General features: G+C 50.6%; 2 protein-coding genes across 2 annotated transcripts in view; both read right to left on the bottom strand.

Annotated features, from left to right (window-relative positions):
- Positions 1-6: 6 nt before the first annotated feature.
- Positions 7-1,942, bottom strand: LOC308148853 (caspase-1-A-like). Its single transcript, XM_080520386.1, has 3 exons — positions 1,938-1,942; positions 608-739; positions 7-389 (listed from the first exon to the last, which is right to left on the bottom strand). Exons 2-3 carry the CDS (start codon positions 681-683, stop codon positions 103-105), a joined length of 363 nt encoding a protein of 120 aa, XP_080376512.1. The 5' UTR covers positions 684-739; positions 1,938-1,942; the 3' UTR covers positions 7-102.
- Positions 420-17,570, bottom strand: part of LOC308148849 (uncharacterized protein) — a 62,299-nt gene continuing 45,148 nt past the window's right edge. The window contains exons 25-36 of the mRNA XM_080520380.1: positions 16,749-16,922; positions 16,498-16,668; positions 11,999-12,156; positions 5,962-5,984; positions 5,757-5,803; positions 5,465-5,580; positions 5,147-5,289; positions 4,688-4,743; positions 3,378-3,598; positions 3,032-3,303; positions 2,459-2,572; positions 420-2,087 (exon numbers count right to left, since the gene is read on the bottom strand). Of these exons, the coding sequence (XP_080376506.1) occupies positions 1,956-2,087; positions 2,459-2,572; positions 3,032-3,303; positions 3,378-3,598; positions 4,688-4,743; positions 5,147-5,289; positions 5,465-5,580; positions 5,757-5,803; positions 5,962-5,984; positions 11,999-12,156; positions 16,498-16,668; positions 16,749-16,922 (1,627 nt within the window). The 3' untranslated portion in view covers positions 420-1,955. The remainder of the gene's footprint in view (positions 2,088-2,458; positions 2,573-3,031; positions 3,304-3,377; positions 3,599-4,687; positions 4,744-5,146; positions 5,290-5,464; positions 5,581-5,756; positions 5,804-5,961; positions 5,985-11,998; positions 12,157-16,497; positions 16,669-16,748; positions 16,923-17,570) is intronic.

Genomic DNA, 17,570 nt, shown 5'->3' on the forward strand with positions numbered 1-17,570 from the left:
AAACACGTTATTTCTCCACGACTCAGCGTTTTTCACACGACTTGTAAATGTGCAGTGATCCAACAGGAGTGGCGCCTCGTCCCTCGGGACACGGCGCCTGGCTCAAGGGTTCAGGTCAGCAAAGAGAAAAGGGTCTATTTTAAGAAAGGCCCGGATCATGATCCCGCTGGCCGGATCTCCTTTATTGGCCACCATGTCGACGAGCGCCGTGGCCGCTCTGTGGCTGTCGGGCTGCAGGACGTGGACGTGACGGTACTCCTGCTCGTTCAGGACGTTTTCCTGCCGGAGTTCGTCCAGCAGCATTAGAACGTTGCACATGGACACCCTGTCGATAAATCCCTTCCTCATGGAGACCAGCCTGGTCTTCGGGGGGGCCTGGAGGTCTGGACCTGCAGAGCAAGGCATCAAAGCACCTGGTTTCTCTCAAAGTGAAGGAGCTGTTTAAAACGAACTACGGTGGCCGACAAGTGCGAAACGCGCTGCAGGAGAGACTCCAGACCACCAGGGGGCAGAGCTGAGTTTCAACACGGACGGCTCGTCTGCCCTGAGGCCTCAGCCTGTCACGCGTCTGCGGCGCCGCCATGTTGGATGGGTCTCCTGCTCATACCTGCAGCGCCGCCATGTTGGATGGGTCTCCTGTTCATGTCCGCAGCGCCGCCATGTTGGATGGGTCTCCTGCTCATGTCTGCAGCGCCGCCATGTTGGATGGGTCTCCTGTTCTGCTGAACGTGAAGATCCACTAAAGCACCGTGGAGCCACGCAGCCCAGAGAGCAACAAGTTATAGAATCAACATTGTCACTTCGTCAGGCTGAAGACTGAGATCAACCTTGATGTCAGAACATTGACAGTAACTTTCAATTTGCTCGCTGTGATCAACATTCAAATAATCTTGAACTTTCAATGAACCCAGACGATGAATCAACCTGATTCAACCATGTTATTATCAACATTGATTCAACTCGACATACACGTTGAAAAACTGCTATTAAAAGTCCATTTCAGCACTTTTAACATTCCTCTATTTCTTAATGTGTCAAATAAAGCCAAAATAATCACTTGAAACTATATTTAGTGAAGTTCCACAGGGGTCATGCCAAAGTCTTCCAGTAGTGACGTCACTGCTGGAAAACCAAGTTTGGAGCAACTGCAGAACTTTAAAACCAACGAGAATCACGTGATTATTTCTTACAATCATAAAATACAGAGGAAGGTGAAACATTCTGAAGTGGTTCCTTAAGTATGCGTACTGCAGTGGTTCTCAAGCTTTTCATACAGACCTCACTTTATACACTGATTGATTATAAATATGCCTTTAAAAGGTAAATATTCAAAAATAAGTAGAGCGTTTGCAGATGGCTTTTTTTTTTTTTTTTTTTTTAAGGAATCCAGTTTTAAAGCTGAGGAGAAGTTCTGTCCTGTGGAAACTTGATGCAGGAAGTTTAACAAACAAGTTTCTGTTGTGGTTTGTATGTTTCTGCTTGTCGGCCACCGTAACGTCCAGGTCAGGGGTTAGGTTAGGTTAGGTTAGGGTTAGGTTAGGTTAGGGTTAGGTTAGGCTAGGTTAGGTTAGGCTAGGGTTAGGCTAGGTTAGGTTAGGCTAGGGTTAGGTTAGGTTAGGTTAGGTTAGGGTTAGGTTAGGCTAGGTTAGGTTAGGCTAGGGTTAGGTTAGGTTAGGTTAGGTTAGGGTTAGGTTAGGTTAGGCTAGGGTTAGGTTAGGTTAGGTTAGGCTAGGGTTAGGTTAGGTTAGGTTAGGTTAGGATTAGGTTAGGCTAGGTTAGGTTAGGCTAGGGTTAGGTTAGGTTAGGTTAGGTTAGGGTTAGGTTAGGCTAGGTTAGGTTAGGCTAGGGTTAGGTTAGGTTAGGTTAGGTTAGGGTTAGGTTAGGTTAGGTTAGGTTCAGGGTGGGTTAGGTTACAGTTAAGTTCAGGTTAGTCAAACCTTGTGTACCCGTCAGCTTCATGCAGTATTCCACACGGTGGTCTGGTCCTGGTCTCGGACCACCAGGGCGGCGTCCTGGGTCGTCGGCACCAGACGGATTTCAAAGTTGGGGTGATGTTCCTTCCCGAAGCGCAAGTCAAATAAGGAACTCTGAAAGTTGTAGCAGAGTAAGAACTGAAGTATCGTACTTCAAGAATGTATTTATTGTGTACAGTGTACTTCAGTTTACTTCACTCCTACTGATGCTTTTTCTTTTTAGAAACTAATAAGAACATTTAATATTACGGCTGGAGTCGAAAGACTTTTTGAATCGTGGCTTATTTTCTCCTGGTGTAAAGTAATTCACCACTTAACCCTGCTATGTTGTTAATACTCACCCTGGGTTGTAAATACTCACCCTGGGTTGTACCAAGGTGAGTATTACTTCCTGCTATGTTGTAAATACTCACCCTGGGTTGTAAATACTCACCCTGGGTTGTACCAAGGTGAGTATTACTTCCTGCTATGTTGTAAATACTCACCCTGGGTTGTACCAAGGTGGCCTCGGGACACTGCAGAGAGTACGAGTGGTGGACAACCAGCTGACAGAGACTCGTGGCCTCCAGGTATTCTGCATTTCTTTGTTGACATTTGACCTTCAGAAGAACAACGAGGACTTTTAAACAAGAGGCGTCAATAAAGAGCTTAAAGCAACAGTCTCTTTCACACCAGCAGTCACCTGATAGTCCCAGACAGTGTGTGGGGGACATGCTGGGGACATGCTGGGGACATGCTGGGGACATGCTGGGACATGCTGGGGACATATTGGGGGCATGCTGGGGACATATTGGGGGCATGCTGGGGACACGTTGGGGACATGCTGGGACATGTTGGGGACATGTTAGGGACACGTTGGGGACACGTTGGGGCATGTTGGGGACACGCTGGGAACATGCTGGGGACAGGTTGGGGCATGTTGGGGACACGTTGAGGACACATTGGGGACAGACCCGGAGCACTATGTCCCCGCCCCCAGGCAGCAGCTCAGCTATCAATGGACAATCAGCTCTAAAACAAGTCTAAACTGCAGGAACTGTTAGCTCGCTGTCCTTCACCTCCTCCAGCGGGACGTTGTTTGGCAGCAGGAAGACGTTGACCTTTTGGCTGTCCAGCGTCCAGGTGGGGCGGTGGAACAGCAGAACTTTGCTCTTGATCAGTCTGGGAATGTTCAGAACGCCTTTGAAGAAGTCTATGACCGACACCAGGCCAAAGCTAGAGAAGTGGTGGACGTCCACAACCACATGTGTGTCGTTTATCTGCAGGGGTTCCAGGAGGCTCATCCCTTCATCGCCCATGTGGACCACATGCAGACTGGGGGACAGTGCAGCTGCAGAGACAAGGACGTTGTAAGTCCACACCCTCCCGGAGCCCAGCAGTGTCCACAGCGAGTCCCTGAAGTACCTGACTGCTGCTTCACTTCACAGTGCAGGAGGTGCAGCTGGGACACGGCGCCGGTCTCACCCTGGACCTGGAACAGGGGCCCTGCAGGGACCCTCCCTGCTGACTGGAGGACGTCCTCCTCCCACTGGACGGTCCTGTACACCAAGTGTCCCCGTCCAGTCATTGTGAAGCCCAGACCGGTGCGTCCACACAGGAACACACCTGGACGCCGGCCTCGGAACCTGCAGCACAATCCAGATGTTGGATGTGCAGAGAAGCTGCTTTGTGTCCTCACTGGGACGGACATGTTGATGTAGCCGGAGGTCATATTGCTCCGGGCCACTAGGGGCGCCGGCCAGCCGCCATGGCGCCCCTAGTGGCCCGGAGGGTCAAAGGTAGAGGTCATTAAATGTGTCTCCATGACGAGGGCACTTCTTTTTCAAGCTCCTACAGCGGGGGGGGGGGGGGGGGGGGGGGGGGGGGGGGCACACGTTTTCAGCCTGCGCGCTACTTTATAAAACGACCAAGTCAAAGTGATCCACCCACTACAAAAATGCAAAACATATATTTATTTTCAAATATATTGAGGATTCTTTATATGTACAATGTATAATGATGTACCTTGCAAAACCGTATGAGCCAATATTGAGCAACACGACATAATTAACTATGAACATTGTCATGACTGAGTTTACTTTGATGTTACTTTGATCTTTGGTATTGTGACGGTCGACTGGCAGACGAGACAAACGCACTTCCAAAATGACATCGTGAAAAAAAAGTCCACTTTCCATTCCTCATGAAAGTGACACGTCTTCGTCTTCTCACTTGGTCCAGCCCCCCCCCCCCCCCCCACCCCCCCCGACTTGTTTTTGATGACCAAAACTTTCTCTCGTTTAAAAGAAAAAGGCGAGGGCTTCAAATTAGCGGTAATTCGCTGACTAGCTTGTTAGCTAGCTTCGCCACACTTAGCGTCATCGTTTGCACGTGTGCGGTGACCTGAAGGTCAGAAAAATTCAGCCGTCATCTGACGCTGCGTTCGATCGTGCTCGTAATTCGGAGAGGTAAATCAGTTTCATTACACCAGCGTCTATTTCTTTTTTCTAATGTCATGTGATCTACTATTACTACCTTTGATCGACTGGTAGATCGCGATCAACGTGTTGAGCACCGCTGTTCTACACGCTGTATAAATAATAATGTTGCTTAACATGTAAATTCAGTTACATGTAAACTCTGATGACGCTTCTGGAGACGAAAACTAGAATAAAAACCAGAAGCATTGTGGGACAATATTTCATGTGAACAGAGAAAACAGTGAGTTTGATTACCTGTAGGAGACACTGCCTTGCTCATGAACGACCTCGGGCTCAAAGTATGACGGAGTCTGAAAGGGTCACAAAACCCACAATTAGTTTTCAAAACAACGTTGTGATAATATGACGGGTATAAAGTGATCTGAGTGCAACACATCAGCTGAGTGAGGATTGTTCTCCAGAAGCAGCTTAACAGGATGAAAGAGGAATCAGAGTTTGAAAGAGCAGAAACAAGCGATCGAGGAGTTGAGGAAGGTGGAGTTGAACACGAGAGACACACTGGGTCAGTCACTATGTGGCAAAACAACACAATCTCTGAACTGTTGGACAATTAAATGTGTTTGTAAAGGAACTTAAACCTTAAGACCTTCAGGAATAAATAAGATGATCTGCCGTCACACATTTCCAATGTCGCAGTGAAGGTGGACGGAGGACAGAAGAGCAGAACTCTGTATGAAGTGAACCTCCACCCACCTGGTCCAGCTCCTGCTCCTCCACCTCCAGCTCCTCCACCTCCAGCTTCTCCACCTCCAGCTCCTCCACCTCCAGCTTCTCCACCTCCAGCTTCTCCACCTCTGCACCTTCTCTTCTTGACTTTGGTTCAAGGTCTGAGTAACCTGATGGTGGTCAAATCGTTTTAAAATCATTAAAAACATATTGGCTCCAAAAAGTCGCTAATAAAAATATAAATAAATGAAATATGTTCCTCCCGAAGCTGTTTGGGTGTAGAACTTCAGTAAAAGTCTCAAGACGTGGTTCAGAGTGGAAACCAGTGTAGTACTGCATACTGACCAGCAGAGCGTAGACGTGATCGTTTGGCCAACCATGAATGGCTTCTGGGAGAAGAGGCGGAGATTGGACGTGTCTTTGTTGACCTGGACAACCTGGAACCTCCGACTGCTTCACTTCTAATATGAAGAATTAATGATTCATGATTAATGAGCCCTGCTTGATGAACACATGCAGAATGTTGGCTGGTATTGCTTTTCTTTCTTTCTTTGTTTCTTTTACTGCATTTGGAAACAAGTCCAGAACTTTGCACAACAACAATAATGTAACAAATTGGTCAATGACCAGATATTACCTTTGATCTGAGCTGGTAGAACTACCAGATGACCAGGCACCAGCCTTCTGGTTTACAAAAAAGAAAAAGAAAAGCCAGTTTGGTCAGAAATGAGCTGCGTCAGAAGGAAAATGCTTCATTTCTCTCTCAGGCCACTAAAACATCCCTCTGCTTCTTTGAGCTGAATCCAATTGATGAAATGTCTTTGATGTCAGTTTTGTCTCACCTGTGTACTTCCATGTGGGACACCTGAAGAAACAAGACAACATTGGACAGTAAACTGCAGGACAGGAAACCAATCATTTGACATCAAGACATTAATCTTAACCAAAAATGAACATTTGTGTTGAAAATGGAGGAAATCATCACATCTGCTGACGTGTGGAGACGTCAAACAAGTCCCCAGAAGAGCTTTAAACAAGAACAGTGTGTGTGTGTGTGTGTGTGTGTGTGTGTGTGTGTGTGTGTGTGTGTGTGTGTGTGTGTGCGTGCGTGCGTGCGTGCGTGCGTGCGTGCGTGCGTGCGTGCCGTGCGTGCGTGCGCGTTGTTATGTTCTAATAACATGGTCACACAGTGATACATGGGTTGCTGTATGTTGCTTAATAGTGGTTACGGTCCCTTTAAGAGATGGTGTGAGGATTATGGGATGCAACGTCACGTGTAAGGAAAACACAGGAGACTGGAGAATAAAGTGTGTATGTTCTGAAGCAACGCGTGTGCGTGTCAGCCTTTCACACATAACATTTGGCGACAAGGATGGCTGGATTTAGCCTTCCCCCACCCGAAGTGTTTCTCGCGGTGCCCGGGGAACCCGCAGTACCTTGGACACGGTGGCTGACAGGTTTTAATGCCTATGTTGATGCGCTCGGATTCTCCCGTGACGAGCTCCCCGACAAGCGAAAGACCGCTATCCTCGTCCACTGCCTCGGTACCGAGGGCCAGCGTGTTCTTGGAGCGCTCGGCTCAGCAACAACCTTCGAGGCTACAGTCAAGCTGCTGACGGACCATTTTTCTGGGAAACAACGTGTCCTGATACGGCGGTACAGGCTCAGGAAGCGCCACCAACGACCCGGCGAGTCCATACAGACTTTTGTAGCTGACCTACGTGAGCTGGCACGAGCCTGTGAGTATGGAGCGTTGCATGACCAAATGATCAGGGACCAGCTGATAGAAGGCACGTCATGTGACAAGACACGCGAAAAACTGCTTATGGAACCTGATGATTTGACACTGACTGATGCTATTAAAATAGCGTTGCAAGTGGAATGTGCTCTTGAATGCTCTACTCTACTGACCAGCCCTGCTCACCACACAGCTTTAGCACAACAGTTGCGGCGCCCAGAAACGTCTCAGTTTTCCCCGTCCACTGATAGCGATGACAGCCTGCCTGTGCAACAAATGAATAGACAGCGCCCCGCTGTGGGCTCCAGGCGCAATTGCGGCAACTGTGGATCCAGTTCTCATGCTACAAGAGCATCACAGTGCCCTGCCCGTGGACAGGTTTGCAGAAACTGTTCTAAATTAAACCACTTTGCTAAAGTCTGTCGTTCAGCGCCAACCAATGAAGCACAGCAGCACAGGCTTCCCCAGTCCACTTCCGGATACACAGAAATTAGTAATATCCGTTCTACACGAGTATCATTCAAAACTTGCACAGTGCAGCTGGGGGAGGTAAGCGTGCCACTCATCCTGGACACTGCGGCTGCAGCGTTGCTCCTCAATTTGGCCACATATAGGAAATTCTTTTCCCGCATGCCACTGGGACCCCCATCCACAAGCTTGCGGGGATATGCAAATTCTGCCATTGAGATTGTGGGCACAATTGACCTGCCTGTCCGTTATGGTACGACGCACCTTCCCTCCTTCCCTTTTCATGTGGCACAGCGGGGAACCAACCTTCTTGGCCTCGATCTCTTCATTGCACTGGGCTTCTCTCTGATGGACAATAGTGGAAGAGCTATAATGCAGGTCTTCCCAACGATGCACCAGCAGTGGCCAGCGCTGTTCGACGGCCTGGGCTGCTTGACAGCATTCAGTCATCGGCCCCTGGTTGACCCTGCCGTGACACCAGTTATTCAGCCCCTCAGACGCCTGCCACTCACCTTCCGGGAGGGTGTCACCGCAGAGCTCACCTCCCTGCTAGAAGAGGGCATCATCGAGCCAATAAATGCAGCACCCTGGATCTCAAACCTGGTGGTCGCACAGAAAAAGTCAGGGGGTCTCCGGGTCTGTGTGGATCTGCGACAGGTCAACAAAGCTATCATTCCAGACAAATATCCTTTACCTACAGCTGAGGAGCTCACCTCTCTTTTCCATGGATCAACGGTCTTCACAAAGTTGGATTTACGCCAGGGCTACCTACAAGTTCCCCTTCACCCGGCCAGCCGGGACCTGACAGCATTTGTGACACACGCTGGGGTGTTCAGGTACACACGCATGCCGTTTGGTCTTAGCTCTGCCCCCAGCTGCTTCCAAAAGGTCATGTCTACAATTCTCGCTGGGGTCCCGGGGACAGCAGTTTACCTGGATGACATTGTGGTGCATGGGCCAGACCAAGCCACCCATGATGCCCGCTTACACAGAGTGTTTGTGACCCTCACCAAACATCACCTGACACTGAACGGGGAGAAATGTCTCTTCTCAGTACCGACTGTGGACTTTATTGGATTCCGCCTCTCAGCTGATGGCATTGCACCTCTCTCTTCCAACGTTGACGCAATACAACGCATCCCTGAACCAACCTCCACCACACAGGTCGCATCGTTCCTAGGAATGACGGCTTATTATTTGCGTTTCCTGCCCAACTACTCGCAAACGACAGCACCCCTCCGCCAGCTCCTGAAGAAGGAGGAGCCGTGGGCTTGGTCACCACAGTGCTCTGAGTCATTTTCCATGTTGAAAAAACAATTAACCTCACCTCCTGTCCTCGCCCATTTCAGCCTCTCAAGCCCAACCTTCATCACCTGCGACGCCTCCACGGCTGCAGTTGGAGCTGTCCTGTCGCAGCTTCATGACGGCACGGAGAGGCCAATCGCCTTCGCATCTCGGGCCCTGACACCCACTGAGCAGCGGTACTCCGTGGGTGAACGTGAAGCGTTGGCCTGTGTGTGGGCGTGCGAGAGGTGGCACATGTATGTTTATGGCCGTCATTTCACCATCAGGACGGACCACCAGGCCCTCACAACAGTGCTCTCCACGTCAGGTTCGGGACACAAGCCTCTCCGACTCCATTGCTGGGCGGAACGCCTCCGCCAGTACCACTATGACCTCATCTTCACGCCGGGCAGGGAAAACGTGGTGGCAGATCTCCTCTCTCGCTCCATCGCAGCCCCAAACCCTTCTGTACCATCACACGATGAAGAACCGGCTCTCATCCAAGCGCTCTATGCACCATTGCAGCCAGTAGTCACACTGGAGGAACTGAACACTGAATCAGGAAGAGACCCGATACTATCCAAGCTGTGCACCTACATCAGAAACGGCTGGCCGTCCCACATCCCGGAAGAGTTGAAACCGTTTGCTCGGGTGAAAGATGAGCTCTCCTGCTGGGCAGACACATGTGTCTCGAGGGGGCTCTGCACCGTCGTCCCAAACACTTTGCGTGCACGCGTCCTGTCAATGGCACATGAGGGTCACCTGGGAATCGTGAAACTCAAGCAGCGGTGCCGTGAGTTGGTGTGGTGGCCAGCCATCGACCGCGATATTGAACATCTGGTCCAGGACTGCTCAGCGTGCCTCCTCAGTGGGAAAACCGGACCCCCTTCAACCCCTCCCCTGCAACCGCTCCCCTGGCCTTCACGTCCCTGGGAACATGTACAGCTGGACATCTGTGGGGAAATCCATGGCCGTGGTGTTCCCCACCACCAGCGCTTCCTGGTGGTCGTTTATGACCTCCACTCTAAGTGGCCGGAGGTTGTGCCAGTGGGGACGGTGACGTCGCACGTCATGGTTCGGATACTGGATGGCCTCTTTGCCCGTTGGGGCGTGCCTCGGGCCATAACAACGGATAATGGCCCGCAGATGACATCTGCTGAGTTCTCTGACTTTCTTGCCAGCAGGGGTGTCAAGCACATCCGAACCGCTTTTTACCACCCACAGGCCAACGGTGGAGTAGAGCGTTTTAATGCAACACTGAAGAACGGGATCCGTGCACACCTGGCCCAAGGCTGTGCGTTCGAGGAGGCGCTCAACCAGACCTTGCTGCACTACAGGGCAAGCCATCACTCCACCACGCTTGTGTCACCAGCGTCTCTGATGCTCGGACGAGACTTGGGACTGCCATTACACAGGCTCCGAGCACCAAATAGTGACTTTCCCATGCCCTCCCTGGCCCGTATCCGAGAGACTGTTGCTGCACGGCAGCAGGAGACGAGGGAAAGGGTTGACAGGAAGCGCAGGGCGAGGCCTCCGTCCCTTCAGGTCTCCGACTGGGTCAGGGCTCGACGGCCGCAGCGGCACAACAAGTTGGCCTCGTTCTGGTCTCAACCTAGACAGATCAGTCGCCTTCTTGGCCCCGCCACATTTCTGCTCGACGACGGCTCACGGTGGCATGCGAGTAGGCTGAGGAAAGTCCCAGCACCCCTCTCTGAGCACTTGGCCACGGCACGAGCCCAGTCACCATTCCCCTACAACATGGCCACTGATCCGGGCCCGCCCCCGGCCCCGGTTGCACCCCCCGCCCCTGTCCCGCCCCCCGCGGCGCCACGCCAGGAGGTGGTGGTGCCGGACCTGAGGCCGGTGCGGGCCAGGGCTCGGCCTGTTGCCTTGCAGGACTATGTCGCGACTTACCATGCTTAGTCTAGCGGTTGCCTTCACAGTTTCTTTCCGGTTCTAGGACATTCGATATCGTACTTAGATGTTCAGTTTTCTGACGACTGTTTGGGTTGGTTGTTAGTTGGGGTGGTATGCTGTTTGCTCTTTCGTGGGGGGGAGGAAAATGTTATGTTCTAATAACATGGTCACACAGTGATACATGGGTTGCTGTATGTTGCTTAATAGTGGTTACGGTCCCTTTAAGAGATGGTGTGAGGATTATGGGATGCAACGTCACGTGTAAGGAAAACACAGGAGACTGGAGAATAAAGTGTGTATGTTCTGAAGCAACGCGTGTGCGTGTCAGCCTTTCACACATAACACGCGTGCGTGCGGGTGTGCGTGTGCGTGTGTGTGTGTGTGTGAAAAACAATCTCTCCAAGACGATGTGGTCTATTAGAGAAGAGAGTTTCCTTCTGACAAATGTTGTTTCAGGGAAAACTCTGAGAGACGTGAACGTTTCACCACATCAAAGGAGACAAAGACCCAAAAGCTTTGATCAATAGATCTGGCAGGAAAAGTTCCACTCACTTCCTGTGACTCCTTTAATTGTTGACTGATCTGTAGGAGTGGACGGTGGCTCAGCTGGGACAGAGCTCGTCTCCCACTAGGAAGGTTGCAGGTTCAATTCCCATCTCTGCCTGCCTACATGCTGCAGTGCCCTCAAGCAAGACCCTGAACTGCCTGGTCTACTGTGGGCTGTAGTTCATGACCTCTTTGACCCCGCCCCCACAGGTGTCTGGTAACGTTTCTTTACTGTGGGATCGTTCTTGTGTCCTTTACGGGACAGAAATGGACGATGAGTCCTTCACTCCTCAGTCTCTCCAAATATCACAATAGATGAACACGGTTCTCATCTGTAGATGTTTTTGACAAGGTGTTAAAACACTGACTCCCAGAAGCTGCTGGACTGTGGACTGGTCCAGGTGGCTCACATGAGGGGTCAAGGCCAGGTCTTCATCTTGCTCAGTTTTGATTGAGACCAAAGAAGGTGGTTCACAGTCTGGAATTGAACCAACGGATGTCTGAGGCACATAGAGGAGGAATTCTTCAAGACACTTTGAAAAAGTTCTTCTCACATCCACAACACCAGGAGGTATAGTGGACCCCAGGTCTACCTTCTGGTGTCCACAACACCAGGAGGTGTAGTGGACCCCAGGTCTACCTTCTGGTGTCCACAACACCAGGAGGTGTAGTGGACCCCAGGTCTACCTTCTGGTGTCCACAACACCAGGAGGTGTAGTGGACCCCAGGTCTACCTTCTGCACCAGGACTGCAGCTGAACCCTTCAGGAGATTTGCTCCGAACTGGAGTTTTACTGACATCAAGTCCCGAACAAGTGACGGACTTGCTTTTACTGACGTACGGCTTTCAACTACTTTTTACGTACGACTGTATGTTTAAAGGTCAGTATTTTCACTGTGAATATACACCATCATTTTCATATTCACCTTCACTGGAGGTGGAGGTGAAGGGGAAGGTGGAGGTGGAGGTGGAGGTGGAGGTGGAGGGGAAGGGGAAGGTGGAGGTGGAGGTGGAGGTGGAGGGGAAGGGGATGGGGAAGGTGGAGGTGGAATGACGTCTGGCGTCTCTGCTGCTGGAGCTCCACCTGTGGGAACAAAGTGTGTTCAGACTTTTGTTTTGAAGAAAGAAAGATTGTCTGTGAACCAGAACAGACATGCAGGTGATGAGACATGTGATGATACCAGGAACATTCCTCAGTGAAAACCTTCTTTTATCTGTGGACCGAGACAACCAACACCTGATTCCACTGCAGCAACAGAACAACCAACATCTGACTCCACTGCAGCAACAGAACAACCAACATCTGATTCCACTACAGCAACAGGACAACCAACACCTGATACCACTGCAGCAACAGGACAACCAACATCTGATTCCACTGCAGCAACAGGACAACCAACACCTGATACCACTGCAGCAACAGGACAACCAACATCTGATACCACTGCAGCAACAGGACAACCAACATCTGACTCCACTGCAGCAACACAACAACCAACATCTGATTCCACTGCAGCAACAGGACAACCAACATCTGACTCACCTGCAGCAACAGGACAACCAACATCTGACTCCACTGCAGCAACAGAACAACCAACATCTGACTCCACTGCAGCAACAGAACAACCAACATCTGATTCCACTGCAGCAACAGAACAACCAACATCTGATTCCACTGCAGCAACAGAACAACCAACACCTGATACCACTGCAGCAACAGGACAATCGACATCTGATTCCACTGCAGCAACAGGACAACCAACACCTGATACCACTGCAGCAACAGGACAACCAACATCTGATACCACTGCAGCAACAGGACAACCAACATCTGACTCCACTGCAGCAACACAACAACCAACATCTGATTCCACTGCAGCAACAGGACAACCAACATCTGACTCACCTGCAGCAACAGGACAACCAACATCTGACTCCACTGCAGCAACACAACAACCAACATCTGATTCCACTGCAGCAACAGGACAACCAACATCTGACTCACCTGCAGCAACAGGACAACCAACATCTGACTCCACTGCAGCAACACAACAACCAACATCTGATTCCACTGCAGCAACAGGACAACCAACATCTGATTCCACTGCAGCAACACAACAACCAACATCTGATTCCACTGCAGCAACAGAACAACCAACATCTGATTCCACTGCAGCAACACAACAACCAACATCTGATTCCACTGCAGCAACAGAACAACCAACACCTGATACCACTGCAGCAACAGGACAACCAACATCTGATTCCACTGCAGCAACAGGACAACCAACACCTGATACCACTGCAGCAACAGGACAACCAACATCTGATACCACTGCAGCAACAGGACAACCAACATCTGACTCCACTGCAGCAACACAACAACCAACATCTGATTCCACTGCAGCAACAGGACAACCAACATCTGACTCACCTGCAGCAACAGGACAATCAACATCTGACTCCACTGCAGCAACACAACAACCAACATCTGATTCCACTGCAGCAACAGGACAACCAACATCTGACTCCACTGCAGCAACAGAACAACCAACATCTGATTCCACTGCAGCAACAGAACAACCAACATCTGATTCCACTGCAGCAACAGGACAACCAACATCTGATACCACTGCAGCAACAGGACAACCAACATCTGACTCCACTGCAGCAACACAACAACCAACATCTGATTCCACTGCAGCAACACAACAACCAACACCTGATACCACTGCAGCAACAGGACAACCAACATCTGACTCCACTGCAGCAACACGACAACCAACACCTGATACCACTGCAGCAACAGGACAACCAACATCTGACTCCACTGCAGCAACAGGACAACCAACACCTGATACCACTGCAGCAACAGGACAACCAACATCTGACTCCACTGCAGCAACACAACAACCAACATCTGATTCCACTGCAGCAACACAACAACCAACATCTGACTCCACTGCAGCAACACAACAACCAACATCTGATTCCACTGCAGCAACACAACAACCAACATCTGATTCCACTGCAGCAACAGGACAACCAACATCTGACTCCACTGCAGCAACAGGACAACCAACATCTGATTCCACTGCAGCAACAGGACAACCAACATCTGACTCCACTGCAGCAACAGGACAACCAACATCTGATTCCACTGCAGCAATAGAACAACCAACATCTGATTCCACTGCAGCAACAGGACAACCAACATCTGACTCCACTGCAGCAACAGAACAACCAACATCTGATTCCACTGCAGCAACAGAACAACCAACATCTGACTCCACTGCAGCAACAGAACAACCAACATCTGACTCCACTGCAGCAACAGAACAACTTACATCTGATTCCACTGCAGCAACAGGACAACCAACATCTGACTCCACTGCAGCAACAGGACAACCAACATCTGATTCCACTGCAGCAACAGAACAACTTACATCTGATTCCACTGCAGCAACAGGACAACCAACATCTGATTCCACTGCAGCAACAGAACAACTTACATCTGATTCCACTGCAGCAACAGGACAACCAACATCTGATTCCACTGCAGCAACAGAACAACCAACATCTGATTCCACTGCAGCAACAGAACAACCAACATCTGATTCCACTGCAGCAACAGGACAACCAACATCTGATTCCACTGCAGCAACAGGACAACCAACATCTGATTCCACTGCAGCAACAGAACAACTTATATCTGATTCCACTGCAGCAACAGAACAACTTACATCTGATTCCACTGCAGCAACAGGACAACCAACATCTGATTCCACTGCAGCAACAGAACAACCAACATCTGATTCCACTGCAGCAACAGAACAACCAACATCTGATTCCACTGCAGCAACAGAACAACCAACATCTGATTCCACTGCAGCAACAGAACAACCAACATCTGATTCCACTGCAGCAACAGAACAACCAACATCTGATTCCACTGCAGCAACAGAACAACCAACATCTGATTCCACTGCAGCAACAGAACAACCAACATCTGATTCCACTGCAGCAACAGAACAACCAACATCTGATTCCACTGCAGCAACAGGACAAACATTGTTGATCAGTCAGCAGGACTTCTATTCCTTCCTCCTCTTTGAAACCATTTCTGTGAATGAACACTGCTTCACCCTCTATGATGTCACTCCCCATGATGTCACTCTCCTCATGATGTCACTCTCCATGATGTTACTCTCCTCAAGATGTCACTCTCCATGATGTCACTCTCCTCAAGATGTCACTCTCCATGATGTCACTCTCCTCCATGATGTCACTCTCCTTATGATGTCACTCTCCTCATGATGTCACTCTCCTGACCTCCACCTTCAGATCAGCTCTTCTCCTCCACCTCTCAGACCTTTCAGGTGGACTGGGGGCGGAGCCTGAACTGGACCTTCCAGGTGGACTGGGGGCGGAGCCTGAACTGGACCTTCCAGGTGGACTGGGGGCGGAGCCTGAACTGGACCTTCCAGGTGGTCTGGGGGGCGGAGCCTGAACTGGACCTTCCAGGTGGACAGGGGGTGGAGCCTGAACTGAGCCTTCCAGGTGGACTGGGGGCGGAGCCAGAACTGGACCTTCCAGGTGGACTGGGGGCGGAGCCTGAACTGGACCTTCCAGGCGGACAGGGGGTGGAGCCTGAACTGAGCCTTCCAGGTGGACTGGGGGCGGAGCCAGAACTGGACCTTCCAGGTGGACTGGGGGCGGAGCCTGAACTGGACCTTCCAGGTGGACTGGGGGCGGAGCCTGAACTGGACCTTCCAGGTGGACTGGGGCGGAGCCTGAACTGGACCTTCCAGGTGGACTGGGGGCGGAGCCTGAACTGGACCTTCCAGGTGGACTACTGGGGTCTAGAAAGGAAAGTGTGCAGGAGCACCGTTTTACTGATCAGAAGTTTTTGGGGCACACGAACATTTCTAGAAGGAATCCTAGACAATGTTTTAGTGACGAGGCCCCTGGTGGCTCCGCCCACATGGTTCCCTGGTGACTCCGCCCACATGGTTCCCTGGTGGCTCCGCCCACATGGTTCTCTATTGTAATGGGTGGAGGCTCCAGGTTACTCCACCCACATGGTTCCCTGGTGGCTCCGCCCACATGGTTCTCTATTGTAAGGGGTGGAGGACCCTGGTGGCTCCGCCCACATGGTTCCTTGGCTGCTCCGCCTACATGGTTCTCTATTGTAATGGGTGGAGGCCCCTGGTGACCCCGCCCACATGGTTCCCTGGTGGCTCCGCCCACATGGTTCTCTATTGTAATGGGAAATGAACCAAACTGAGTTGAGGAGTCGGAGGCGAGTTGGCCAAGAAGGTTTTCATGGAAAAGTGTCTAATAGAGTGACAACATGAATTCTTCACATTAGAGTTTAGCTCAGGTTAGCAGGTTAAAGCTCAACTAACCTCCACATCTTACTGACCTCAAATTTGCTCCAAGACCAGACTGGATCAGAAACTGTTCCAGCATCATCCATCCCTGGGAGCTGAAGTCATTACCCAGGAGGTCCAGCTCCTCCAGACGGACGGTCCGTCTCTCCAGAGCTCCGATCAGAACAGCTCCGCCTCTGTCTGTGACTTTACACTGAGACAACCTGTCAACACAGCCAGAAGGACGGAGACGTAAACAAACTGTCCTCTGGAATTCAGCAGCTACAAACGTAGATTCTCTCACCTCAGAGCTCTCAGTTTACATTCTGAGCTACTCAACCCAGCAGACAGATGCTTCATCCCAATGTCTCCTAGAGGGTTGTGACTCAGGTTGAGCTCTTGAAGACGACCAGATGTGGACATCAGGACTCTATTCAGGTGTCTGCAGCTGTCCCCGGTCAGATAGCAGGACGTCAGGCTGCAAGAGGGAGGAAACACACGTCACTCGCTGTTTCAGTCCAGAAATGTTCATTTCACCACGTCTTGTTCCATGTGGAGCTTGAGACGACAGGTGCATTGTGGGAAATGTGTGCGGTTGTGGGAAGTTGCCAGCAGGAGGCCGAGGCTCCAGTCACTGCCTGAACCTCCATCATCAACCAGAGTCTCCACTTCTGGTGGACGAAGGCATGAATGTTGTCGTTTCTTGTTGTTTTGACCGATAAATGAAATCATGGATCAGCGAACTAGATAGATGAATGAAGGCCTTTGATCTGGAATCGGTCCTTTCCCAGGGTCCATGTGGACCCTGACCCGGGTCTCTGGCTGCTCTTGTTAGACCTGCTGCAGCTAAAACATTAAAAACCAACGGAAACACTCTGATAAGCAGCACTGTAAAGACCAACAGAGTAGTTTTCACTATTTACATTATAGCCACGGTATGCGCTTTTATTTTTACCGCCTTGAGCTTTTATTTTGGTCACCATAGCAACCGGAAGTTCGGCAACGGAAATGCTTGACGGACGGAGAAAAAGCAGAAAGAAAAGGTTCAGGGCTAAAGACGGAAAAGGTCACGGAAAACGTTTAAAACTTGAAAGTTTAGCTTCAGTCAATTCAGGAACAAGGTTTG

Source organism: Blennius ocellaris (assembly GCF_963422515.1).
Source record: "Blennius ocellaris genome assembly, chromosome: 3".
In the NCBI taxonomy this organism is placed as follows: Eukaryota; Metazoa; Chordata; class Actinopteri; order Blenniiformes; family Blenniidae; genus Blennius; species Blennius ocellaris.